This window comes from Mustelus asterias, chromosome 12 (genome assembly GCF_964213995.1).
Source record: "Mustelus asterias chromosome 12, sMusAst1.hap1.1, whole genome shotgun sequence".
Lineage (NCBI taxonomy): Eukaryota > Metazoa > Chordata > Chondrichthyes > Carcharhiniformes > Triakidae > Mustelus > Mustelus asterias.
In genome coordinates this window covers 90,185,207-90,198,956 of record NC_135812.1, presented here as the reverse complement: position 1 = coordinate 90,198,956, position 13,750 = coordinate 90,185,207, and the positions used below count along the sequence as shown (strand labels likewise).

The 13,750-nt window shown below is 42.8% G+C and overlaps 1 protein-coding gene across 2 annotated transcripts in view; it reads right to left on the bottom strand.

Moving 5' to 3' along the window:
* Nucleotides 1-13,750, bottom strand: part of fam20a (FAM20A golgi associated secretory pathway pseudokinase) — a 68,286-nt gene that overhangs the window by 39,483 nt on the left and 15,053 nt on the right. For both annotated transcript variants that reach the window (XM_078225607.1, XM_078225606.1), the window contains one exon: nt 298-473. In XM_078225607.1, the coding sequence (XP_078081733.1) occupies nt 298-473 (176 nt within the window). The remainder of the gene's footprint in view (nt 1-297; nt 474-13,750) is intronic.

Genomic DNA, 13,750 nt, shown 5'->3' with positions numbered 1-13,750 from the left:
GCTGCAGTCAAAACTGCAACAACAAAAAGATTTGTCCTGTGTTTCCCAAAACTGAAGTTTACAGTCTCACTTTTAAACTGGCAATGTAACTTAGCAACCTTGTGCAGAGTGGGAGGAGGCTCATATGGAACAGAAATGGTGCAGACCAGCCAGGCTGAACAGCCTGAGAATTTCCCGAGCACCCAATGCACTGGGGTGCAAATCCCAGGAGGCCATCACGTGGGTTTGTGTCAATGCAATACCACTGTAGCCAAAGATGCTTTTGTCTATTTGTAGGGGAACTGTGAGATTCCTTACCAGCTTCACTGATGTCAAGGACAGCCAGGTCTTCAAGCAGACGATTGAGAAAGGGGTCTGATCGCGGGTACAGTGCATAGCGATCAATGGCTAAGTGAAACTTCAGCCAGTTAGAAGCCAGGTAAACTTTGGAGCTGTAATGTGTACCTGTTAACTCCCCGGCCCGTGCTCTTTTCCTTTGTATAGAACACAAAACAGAAAACAAGTTAAAATTAGTGAACCGCTTAGTGAGACAACAGTTGCATTAAAATTAAAAACTTGCTTTCCTTTTTTTTTGTTTTCTTTATTTTAAGCACTGGTTTCACTTGGCCAAGTAAACAAAATTGTATCAAAGATCAGTAATTATGAATTGGAGATTAACGGTGGCACAGTGGTTAGCACTGCAGCTTCACAGCGCCAGGGACCCGGGTTCGATTCCCAGCTTGGGTCACTGTCTGTGCGGAGTTTGCATGTTCTCCCCGTGTCTGCGTGGGTTTCCTCTGGGTGCTCTGGTTTCCTCCCACAGTGCAAAAGACGTGCTGGTTAGGTGCATTGGCCATGCTAAATTCTCCCTCAGTGTACCTGAACAGGCGCCGGAGTGTGGCAACTAGGGGATTTTCACTGTAACTTCATTGCGGTGTTAATGTAAGCCTACTTGTGACACTAATAAATAAATGAAACTAAATGCAATTAATAGGACCAGCAACCCCAATGTGTTGACAGATTTCTAGCTGCAAAGTATTAACATTGGTAGAAAGGTACTTTCTTTAAAGGTGAAATTCTGACTAAATAATAGCTGGGAAAATAAAAACAAAATTAAAGCCCTCATAGGGGGTTTTTGAAAGAAGAGTAACTAAAAGATTTAATATCGCACTAAGGAATTTTTTTGGCTGAGGTTTCCCAGGGGCAACAACATAAACAATATTTGCTCCTGCACTTGTAGAATTCACTTCTGTCAGTGCTATGATGACACCTTCAAATCTTCCCACTCTTTAACCTCATTAATACAGCTCTGACATGGAGTAAAATTGCCATTTTGCACCTGTGGAATATTGAATAAGTTGCTACATAATTACCTTGAGCAAGAGCTTAACAGAAATTTATTCAGTCACCCATTCTTCAAGGAATACAAATCCTTAAATTAAGACTAAACCAAGAGGAATAAACTCTTTGTGCTTACTATAGGTTTTGAATCAATGTTTATGTAGCCTTTGCGTTTGCCAAAGTCATCAAACAAAATTTTATGGCCCTTTATGACACAAAAGGTGAGAGTTTGCAGCCTTTCCACTGGGCCCAGCTGGCAGGGTCAGTCGATTTTGGCCCTTGCTGTGTATGTGCAAGATGTTCCTGAATTGGGCTTTTCAGTACCTGTCCGTTGTCACTGTGGAGAAGAGAATAATGTACAGGTCCAGCTCGAAAAGGCTCTTTTCAGCTGGAGAGTACAGACAGTTTCAACCTCAACAACTTTCAGGTTTTAAAATAAGGCTACTATCTGGGCACCATATTCTGTTTCACGAGTGGAGTGGCTAAACAGCCTGTAGGAGGTGAAAGCAAGAGTGTAAAGGTTACTACCGGCACCTGCGTGAATGTTCAACAGAACTGGAGTCCACACAATTTATTGCATGCTATCTCCACTATGGAGTTGCCAGCGACAGAGAACCTAAGCCTGGGCAACATACCTTCCATTGACGCTTGGCCTATAGTTATAAGAGCTTGGACTCAAATGACAATAATCTCTGACTGGTTTCAATATGTTGGTGATGCAGGACGTCAGTGCTCTAACTGCTCAGAACTCTGTTCCCTGATCAATGGGGAATACACTGCAGGAGTATAGATACATTGGACACCAATAAGTTTGTTGCATCTGGGCATTGCCGCATTAAGCTTATCCAGCCCCCACGTCCCCTCAAATGACAAAAGATAGGCCAGAGAATGGCACAGATTAGTTAGTCACCTTAATGGTTGTATCAGGCACGGGGCTGCCTCATGACTAAGCTAAGGGGATACTTGACACTTTATTTCAATAGCCTCTCACTGACACTCAGAAACCAGCAATGTTATTGCCAATGGGAGCAAGGAGTGATAGTCAATATATTTTCCCAAAGGTAGGGGAGTCTAAAACTAGAGGGCACAGATTTAGTGTGAGAGGGGAGAGATACAAAAATGTTCAGAGGGGCAACTTTTTCACACAGAGGGTGGTGAGTGTCTGGAACAAGCTGCTAGAGGTAGTAGTAGAGGCGGGTACAATTTTGTCTTTTAAAAAGTGTTTAGGCAGTTACATGGGTAAGATGGGTATGGAGGGATATGAGCCAAACTGTTTGTGCCACTCTACATCCCTTGCAGCCCTGTGCTTGCTCATATTCTCAGACAGGCTGAGTAACAGGTGAGCACTGAATGGTTCCTATTGTGCTGTGTACTCCGAATGACATTCCCGGAAAGTGAGCCATTTCCACCACAAGAAATACAGCCTCAGCTTTAACAGTCAAATTACATGAATGCAAAGAACAAGTGGCAGGTTTGATGCAGAAGACAAAAATATAGTTTGTTTCCAATGTTAGTTAGTGGCTATGCTGATTTTAACAGTATTCATTGTGTTTGTGCATTTTAAGTATACAGAGATCACATTGTACAGCCATGGATGGGTGCGTAGAGCTATTTTGAAATGTGCATTCTTGAATTTACTGCTGCTTTGTTTAAAAAAAAATGTCTTTATGCTGACTGTAATTTTTAGGTAAAGGTCCCAATTATTAATACATTATTGTCGAGTTATGACAAGTTCAATTACCTTCCCGTCAATTAATTACAGTACTTAAAATGCATGTGAGAACAAGTATTGCACACCTTTAAGAGAAGAACATAATTTATGAAAACCTCTACTATGTTTCATTATAAACACCTTAAACAAAAAACATTACAGTGCGTCTGAACAATATTTCTATATCATAAAACATGCATCATGTGTGGACAGCTAAAAATGCTTTTTCAACTGCTGCCTCACAGCGCCAGGGACCCGGGTTCAATTCCCGGCTTGGGTCACTGTTGGTGCGGAGTTTGCACATTCTCAGCGTGTTTGCGTGGGGTTTCTTCCGAGTGCTTCCGGGTGTTTCCTCCCACAGTCCAAAGATGTGTGGGTTAGATGGATTGTAAGAAGTTTAACAACACCAACACATGGATTGGCCATGATAAATTGGCCCTCGTGTCAGGGGGACTAGCTAGGGTAAATGCATGGGGTTATGGGGATAGGGTCTGGGTGGGATTGTGGTCAGTGCAGACTCAATGGGCTGAATGGCCTCCTTCTGCACAGGGATTCTACGATATGTAAGGAACTGTTTTAACTACATACCATTCTCAGATCTAACATGTTGATTTTGATTTATTATTGTCATATGTATTAGTACAGTGAAAAGTATTGTTTCTTTCGTGCTATACAGACAAACCATACAGTTCATAGAGAAGTAAAGGAGAGGGTGCAGAATGTAATGTTACAGTCATAGCTAGGATGTAGAGAAAGATCGAGTTAAGGTAGGGTCCATTCAAAAGTCTGATGGCAGCAGGGAAGAAGCTGTTCTTGAGTCAGTTGGTACGTGGCATTTGTATCTTTTTCCTGACGGAAGAGTATTGATTTGTAAGGAAGGTGCCCTTCATAATCCACATGGTCCTTTATCATCAGTGATAATTTAACTTGTTATTTGCCAGAAATCCCATAAAACCAACCACAGAAAATTTCCTGGCAAATTCTGGGCTGTCTACATGTTGTTAAGTTTTCAGCAACACAGCATCATTCTGATCACACAATTATTATTACAAAGAAAGAAATTGCATTTATGTGGCACCTTTTAATGATCTCAGGATATTCCGCAACATTTCACAGTCAATGAAATATGCTTGAAGTGTAGTCACTGATGTGTAGTCACTGTTGAAATTTGGCAAATGCAGCAACCAATTTGCATATGTAAAGATCCCACAAACAGTGATGTGACAATGATCTGATCCTTTGTTTTCCTTTGATGTTGGTTGAGACATTGTATATAGAGTCAGAACGCTGGGAAGAAGCATCTTGTTTCGCTTTGAAATAATGCCACGTACTCCGAGTGGGGAAGCAGGGCGTGGTTTCACTTCTAATCCAAACGACAGCACCGTTAATAGTGCAGTGCTCCCTCAGTGCTGTATTGAGGTATCAGCCTGGATTTGCTGCTCAAGTGCCGAGGGTGAGACAGCAATTGTCCCCCAATCCTCCCACCCGCACTTTCTGACTCAGGCAAGTGTGCCACCAACTGTACCAACTGAGCCATAGATAACACTACAGCAATTTCCATCAACTTGACTATCTGGAAGCTATATAACAGTAATATTAATACCAATCAATATGAAATGTAACCATTTTACACAAAAATAAGAGCTTTCATTTGTTCATCCCTGTCTTTTACTCTTACTTTTATTAGGTTTAATTTAATTATCAGTTCAATTTAATAGTCATTTGGTACTACAGAACTTGGGTATTGCTGACAAAAGAGACAATCTGTTGAAGTTTTTCATCTTGCACTCATCAGGACAATTCAATAAGGCCTTCAGTGCAGCTGACCTTCACATGCTGGAAACTACATATATTCACATATAGGGCCCTTTCCTTTGCAGACAATAGGGGCACGTACACACACTGCACCTTTTTCAACTAAACAGAAGCTTAAGGGACAACTGTTCCCTGGGTCATTCCCCAGGGTTTGAATTTAAACAAAGTTTGGTAATTAATTGTCAGTTGTTAGTTAATGGGGCAATCTCCATAGCAATATTTCTACCAATGAGAATCAACCATTCAGTACTCTCTTCCAATGCAGCATAAATTGTTGTTCCCTTTACAATTTGGTATTCGTGCGAATTGTCCCAAAGACTAAGATGAAAAGCTTTGACAGCAAGTCTTTCTACTCAGCAATACTCAACTTAAACTTTTACTTTTTTTCCTGTTATAATTCACTTTAGGGGCAATTCGTCCATCCAGTGGCACTGATTTTTTAGCACAGTGAGCCGGGAGATTTGAGCGGCGCCCAATCCGCGGGACTCGCACTGTGAGTCAAGCCCTGAGTGCGTCTCCCAGCGCTGGATTCCTGGTGCTGTCAGCTACGCGCGGGTGCCTCCTGGGCATTGGCACCTTGGCACTGCCCAAGGGGCAAAATGCCAATGCTCAGGGGGCACCTTGGCACTGCTCATTGGTCAGTGCCAAGGGGGCGGGGCCTAATGGGGACGATCGGTGGGGTGTCCCATTTCCACTCAGTAGTCGGGATCGGTGGAGGAGTGATGCCACTGATGTCTGGGTCAGTGGGGGATGGGGAGGCCAGCAATGTCCATGGGAACGGGTGGGGGTGAGAGGCCAGCAATGTCTGTGGGGGGTTGAGACCAGTGATCTCAATGCTGGAAGGACTTGTTTAGTGGTCTCCCAGAGATCCGCACATGCGCAGTGGCCCGCTCAGCGCGCTGATTTCAGCCTCTTCAGCGGGAATAGGCCCCGCCCCTGGACCTCTGGGGTGATTCATGCTAGCGACCTCTGCAGTGCACAGAGGGTGGGAGATTCATTTTGAAAACTCTGCTAAAAAAACTAGCACGATTTACTCCAGTTTTCATGCAAATTCGACATTTAGAATTTTTCTGGGAGAATCCCGGCCTTTATCTTTTGTTGCATATACTATTTGTAAAATATGTAGCTTTGAAACATTTTATTCATCTTATTTTCTGTCCTTACAAAATTCCATAATCTATTTAGTTGGTGGTCCAAAATTTGTTCCCAATCAGCTTGTGACTATTTGAGAACAGGCTGTTTCCAGCCAAATCACAAACATTGTCATAACCAGGCTAATCTTTCCGAGCATCTAAACATATGATCAAGTATTTCCTGTAGAAGGGATTATCTTGTCTGCAGTGCTAATAGGCCCTACTCTGCCAAATGAAACAACACAGAATGAGTTCATGCAAATAGTAGAAAATAAGGAAATAAATAAGCAAAATTGTACCAAATGTAAATAAGCTAGTGTCTGTTAGTGAGTGGCTTTTTTTTATATTATCAATATAACTCTACTTAATTATGAAACTAAACTCACCAGAAAGACTTGCTTCAAAAGGACACAATTAAAATGTTTAGTGAATGATCAAAAGAAGGTCGCCAACGAAGCCGCCCATATTTCATTCCATTAGCATACTTGATTCAAGATCATGTAAAATATGACCTGACTCAGGGTGACTAAGCCAAACTGAGGAGATTTAGTGGCAATGGGTGAAATTCTGCTTCTTTCCCAAACAAATCAATGTCACCAAATACATGGGTAGCCATCAACTTCCCAGTTCTGGGGCAAGTGGAGACAAAATCCAAAAATACCTACTTTCAATATTTCAATGACACAATTTCACATTTCTGGTGAAGGGCAGGGCACCCTGGAATTGCCGGTTCCTAGGGAGCTGTGCCAGGGGGCAGGTGTCTTGGTGGGTGTCCCTGGGAATAGCCCTTAGAGTACAGAGTCACAGAGAAGCTTGGGGTGAGCCACGACAAAAACCACCTCATCCCGCAAGGAGGTAGACAACAGTCTCTTCCCCATCACAGTCACCTCAAGGGCAATGCGCAGATGGGGTGAGACTCTGGGAAGGATCTGACAGGGAAGGCCTTTCTCACCACTAGCCATGCTAGGACCCCTGTGAAGGCAGCAAACTTTTTAAAAAAATTTTTTACTCCCATTATTAAAATTACAAAAGCAATGCATAGAGTGGACCGGGCAGACTTGAATACATCTCCTTGCTTTTCCAAATCTAAATTCAAATTGAATCCAATTCATGGTCCTCACAAGAGACACATTCAAGATCTAAGCTGACAAGAAAAGGCATTGCACCCCATCTTGGGCTTAATTGCACTCTTGACTTAGCCAAAAGACCGAGGAGCACATCCTTGCCAGGTAAGTATGGCAGCAAATATCGAGAAAAAGATCTCAAAATCTTTCCGTGCAGCTGAATCAGAGGCCTAGGGCAACAGTTAGTCCATTTTATATGAGTTTAACTTCTCCAAGTGCAACAATGTTGTGAAAACAGGAAATTCCCAGCCATCACACCATCTTGCTCCTCTACAAGTGAGTCCTGTGAAGCTTGAGCAGGGAGCATCAAAGATTTCAAAAAGAATGAAGAAACTTCTCTTTAGCATATTAACAATGCCTAAAACATCATAATTTACTAAACACAAGTTTCCTTGTTCTTTTCTCTCATGGTAACAATACGACATAATGGTGTAAATGTTAAAGATAGTGAGGAAATTCAAGGTGAGTAGACTTTCACCCCTCTTCACCCAAAATCCTTTTTCCTTGATGGTTCCAATTTCATATCTAAAAACTTTGGGGAAGTAATGACGTTGTACACCTATGTTATGTGGATGATAACAAGAGCCCATTTTAGATAGGTTGCCCATCCATTATCACCAGTGTTACACTAGTACACAACATCAAAATTAGCCACAGTGTCATTAGCTGTTCCTCACATCAAATCTCTTTATTTTCTCTGCCCCCTTCCCTCCTCTCTCTCCTCCCTCTGTGCTCCTTTCTCTGTCTGTCTGTTCTCCCTTTACTCTCTTTCTCTCTTCCCTTCTCTCCTCCACCATTCTCCCTCTCACTCTCTCCTGTCATACATTTCTTCATGTTCAGCACTTTCAATTTCTGCAGTGTTCTGGAACGTATTGTGCGACCACATACTATTATATCCTTTGAGTCCCGACTTCCAATAACTGATACTGGTGGTAGCTGGTTTGGTTCTTGTAAAGCACTGGATTGCATAGAAAGTGAAAATGTGAATAATTCTTGTGCGCTTTTAAATTGAATATTATCTGTAAGATTAACCTGTTGGTTAAAGTACTTAAAATTCAAAAAGTGTCGCTTCACAGCAAGAACTAATGAAGCCTGATAGTTTCATGACTCATCGCAGATTTCTGTATATGCAAAATACACAGCATATCTATGAGCAAGCATCAGCATAAGACTATTTAAAACTAGTGATCTTGCTTCTGATTTGTTTTTTAAATGCCAAATGATGGGCGCTGTGTGAACATTTAAATCAGTTTCACTCAAATCATTGCAACCCACCCTTACTCATTTTCAAATTGACGTCTTAGTCAATGCGTGTTCCTTGCTGTAGCTGGTGGAATGACACTTGGAAAATTAGCAGCAGCCATCATTACTGTAGAGCGTTTGCATTCTTGCCAATGATAATCAACAGTAATTATGAAATCCCCATAGGATGAGCCAAATACCAGTGCTTCGGTATAAGCAGGCATTCACATAAATAAACTTCAGTCCCCATGCAGATCCAGAAACTAAAAAACTGGGGCAAGGTTAACAGTGCAGATGCAGCAAGAGAGTCTTCATCTTCAATGCTGTTACTCCAGAATTTCACATTCATTTTCTTTGTTAAAAAAACACTTCTTGGCCTTTTGGCTAAGACCAAGCACTGGATCAAGACCAAGATGGGGTGCAATGCCTTATCTTGTCAGCTTGGATCTTGTTTGTCTCTCTGGTGGGGACCATGAATTGGATTCAATTGGAATTTGAATTTCTGCTTTGGGGCAAACAAAGAATGGATTCGGGTTTGTCAGGTCCACTCTGCTCACTGGCTTTGTAACTTTAAAAACTCCACATGATATCGATAAACGGTTGGAGGCACTGGGTACTGCAATGGCAATGGGCCCTGGTAACATTCCGGCAATAGTACTGAAGACTTGTGCTCCAGAACTTGCCGCTCCCCTAGCCAAGCTCCTCCAGTACAGTTACAACACTGGCATCTACCCGACAATGTGGAAAATTGCCCAGGTATGTCCTGTACACAAAAAGCAGGACAAATCCAACCTGGCCAATTACTGCCCAGTCTACTCTCAATCATCAGTAAAGTGATGGAAGGGGTTATCAACAGTGTGATCAAACAGCACCTGTTCAGCAATAACCTGCTCAGTGACACCCAGTTTGGGTTTCGCCAGGATCACTCAGCTCCTGACCTCATTACAGCCTTGGTTCAAACATGGATGAAAGAGCTGAATTCCAGAGATGAGGTGAGAGCAACGGTCCTCAATATCAAGGCCGCATTCGGTCGAGCGTGGCATCAAGGAGACCTAGCAAAACTGGAATCAATGGGTATCAGGGGGCAAACACTCCACTGGTTGGAGTCATACCTGGCACATAGGAAGATGGTTTTATTTGTGGAGAGTTAGTCATGTCAGCTCCAGGACATCTCTGCAGGAGTCCCTCAGGGTAGTGTTTCAAGCCCAACCATCTTCAGCTGCTTCATCAATGAAATTCCCTCCATCATAAGGTCAGAAGTGGGGATGTTTGCTGATGATTACAATGTTCAGCACCATCCGCGACTCCTCAGATACTGAAGCAGTCCATGTTCAAATGCAACAAGATCTGGACATTATCCAGGCTTGGGCTAACAAGTGGCAAGTAGCATTCGCGCCACACAAATGCCAGGCAATGACCATTACCAATAAGAGACACTCTAACCAGCTGCTTGACATTCAGTGGTGTTACCATCACTGAATCCCCCACTGTCAACATCATTGGGGTTACCATTGACTAGAAACTCAACTGGACTCGCCACATAAACACAGTGGCTATAAGAACAGGTCAGAGGCTAGGAATACTGCGACATGTAACTCAGTTCCTCACTCCCCAAAGCACCATCTACAAAGCACAAGTCAGGAGCATGATGGAATACTCCCCACTTGTCTAGATGGGTGCAGCTCCAACCACACTCAAGAAGCTTGACACCATCCAGACCAAAGCAGCCCACTTGATTGACACCGCATCCACAAACACCCACTCCCTCCACCACCGACGCTCAGTAACAGCAGTGTGTACTATCTACAAGATGCACTGCAGCAATTCACCAAAGATCCTTAGACAGCATCTTCCAAACCCACGACCACTTCCATCTAGAAGGACAAGGGCGGCAGATATATTGAAACACCACCACCTGCAAGTTCCCCTCCAAGCCACTCACTGTCCTGACTTGGAAATATATCGCTGTTCCTTCACTGTGGCTGGGTCAAAATCCTGGAATTCCCTCCCTAATGGAATTGTGGGTCAACCCACAGTATGTGGACTGCAGCGTTTCAAGAAGGCAGCTCACCACCACCTTCTCAAGGGCAACTACGGATGGGCAATAAATGCCGGCCAGCCAGTGACACCCATATCCCACGAATGAATATAAAAAATGGAGTAAAAATATTTTTTAAAAAAGGACGAGTGAAAGAAAGAAATTGAACCTTGAAATCCTAAGCCTACTCACTACAGATATATTGAAGGCTCACTTTCTCTACTAGTCACGTTTTTCTTTCAACTAACATAAACATAGAGTAAACTATTTGTTTCTATAACCGACTGCTGCTTGTAGCTACTCCTGCCAGGAATTTTGCTGTTGAGGTATGTCACGCTTGTCTCCATCCTCAGCCACCCTCAGCCATCCACTGTAGCGTGTCGGCAGCCAATCTGTGACATCCGTCATCCAACTACACCGAGGTCGACCACTCTTTTTGCTGCTCCCTAATTTTCCTTTCAGAAGAGAGGGTGGCACGGAGGTTAGCGCTGCTGCCTCACAGTGCCAGGGACCCGGGTTCCATTCCCGGCTTGGGTCACTGTCTGTTTGGAGTTTGCACCTTCTCCCCGTGTCTGCGTGGGTTTCCTCTGGGTGCTCCGGTTTCCTCCCACACTCTGAAAGATGTGCTGGTTAGGTGCATTGGCCATGTTAAATTCTCCCTCAGTGAACCCGAACAGGCGCCGGAGTGTGGCGACTAGGGAGGTTTTCACAGTAACTTCATTGCAGTGTTAATGTAAGCCTACCCGTGATTAATAAACTTCAACTTTATCTCGGCAACCTTTCAGTTTGGATCAGATATGTCAACATGCAATGATCTGTCTAGGGCTTATCTATGGGCTACTTGTGGAATTAATATACAATATATATAGATTTCACAATTGTCACCGCTAAATGATGTGCCCATTTTTAATTGTTATAATTTTCTTCCTTTTCCATTCCTCCACATAACTGGTGAAAAGCTTTGAGTGTGGAGCAGCTGTGGAATGTGTGCATGTGATTAATTAGTCACCAAATCAATTTCTAATGATATCAGTTGGGAAAGTTTGGATTTTTAAATGCGGAAAAGGATTGACATGTATATTCTGGAATTTTACTGGTTCTCCAGCAGAGAGGTGAACCTGACAGGGATACAGACCAGCGCAAATGCCTTGGCTTTGGTTTCCTGAGGGAAAGGGTAAAATTGGCTAGAGTCATTAAGCCCCCTTTATTCATCTTAAAGAAAGAGGGAGATTTTAAAGAAGCAATTTGCATTTAAATGGAACCTTTTAATCACCTTCGGGCATCCCATAGCACTCTGCAGCCCAAAAAATGCTTTTATTTTTAGAAGTGTAGTCATTGTTTGAAGGCAGAAGCTGTGGCAGTCAAGTTGTGCACAAGCTTCCACAAACATCAGTCAGCTAATCTATTTTAGTGGTGGGGATAAATATTGTCCTGGGCACAGGATGGAATTCCCCAGATCTTCTTTGAATAGTTCCATGCGGAATTTTTAAGACTATCTGAGTGGGCAGACATTGCTTAAAGATTTTGTACAAACGACAGCACCTCCGAAGGTGTTGCACTCCCTCAGCACTGCTCTGAAGTGTCAGTCTAGATTACTCGCTGAAGTCTCTGCAAGTAGAACTTGATCCAGGGCTTGAAATTGCAACTGGTATTGTTCGACTGAGAGTGCTAACACTGAGTATCTGCTGGGATCTCAACCTCAGATGGAAATATTATGCTGATGTAATGCGCCAGTTTTGTAGGTAAAGGTATTGTAGGACATGGACTACCACAGGCTACTGGAGTTGAGGTACAGGCCAGCCATGATCTAACTTGATTGGCAGAGCAGCCTTGGGAGTGCTGAATGCCTCACCACTGTTCCAATGCTCCACTTTTCCTTTGATTTGATTTATTATTGTCACATGTATTAGTATACAGTGAAAAGTATTGTTTCTTGCGAGCTATACAGACAAAGCATACCGTTCATTGGGAAGGAAGGGAGAGAGTGCAGAATGTAGTGTTATAGTCATAGCCAGGGTGCAGAGAAAGATCAACTTAGTGTGAGGTAGATCCATTCAAAAGTCTGATGGCAGCAGGAAAAAAGCTGTTTTTTGAATTGGTTGGTACGTGACCTCAGACTTTTGTATCCTCATTATGGTGTCTCTGTTTGAAATGAGTGATTTGTTTGAATTGAGTGGCTTTGTACTGCGACCCGTGGAACTGGGGTAAGTTTGCATGAAACCATTTCATTTGGACTCTTATGGACATCAGGGAGGAAGCTGATTTTCACTCATCACCAGGAAAACCTTCAACCCAGGTTCCACAACAACCCGTCCGCCTAAGTGATATCCATATCAACAAATACATTTGCAAACAATTTACCTCAATTGTCGATCCATAGATGAACATCAGCATTACTTACAAGAGTAAAGTAATCTAAATTAATCCATAGCACTGGTCAGCAAAACAAACATATTTCAAGCAAGTATATTTATTGTATGTACTGTGCATAAAATGCCCAGCTTAATCAAACAGTATAAATCCTATCAAAGTTATTCTAGAATAACCAATACCTATATGAACTTGGCCCTCTCTATCTCTGCAATCTCCTCCAGTGTAACCAGAAGTCCATAAGAAGACAATCGGAAGTAGGAACAGGTGTCGGCCATTTGGCCCCTTGAGCCTGCACCACTATTCAATAGGATCATGGTTGATCAGACATTCCTCACGTCCACTATCCTGCCCTTTCTCTGTATCCTTTGATTTCCTCACTAACCAAAAACTATCTATCTCAGCCTTAAATATACAGAAGGACTCTGCCTCCAGTTCTCTATGGCAAGAATTTCCAAAAACTCTCAACCATCTGAGAAGAAATTCCTCCTCATCTCAGTTTTAAATTGGTGCTCCTTTATTCTGAGATTATGTCCTCTGGTCCTAGACTCTCCCATGAGGGGAAACATCCTCACAGCATTTACCCTGTCAAGTCCCTTAAGAATTCTTCTAAATTCCAATGAGTAGAGTCCCAACCTGTTTAACCTTTCCTCATAAGACAATCCTTCCATACCGGGGATCATCCTAGTGAATCTTCTCTGAACTGCCTCCAATGAAATAATATCTTTCCTTAAATATGGGGACCAAAACTGCTCACAGTGCTCCAGATGTGGTCCCACCAGTAACTTGTACATTGCAGCAAAACTTCCCTACTCTTATACTCCAACCCCCTTGAAATAAGGGCCAACATTCCATTTGCCTTCCTGATTATCTGCTGCACCTGTGCACAAGTATCCTCAAGTCGCTTTGTGTTGCAGCTTTCTGCAGTTTTTCTCCATTTGAATAATGCTCTGTTCTCATATTCTCCCTCCCAAAATGAAGAATTTCACATTCTCCC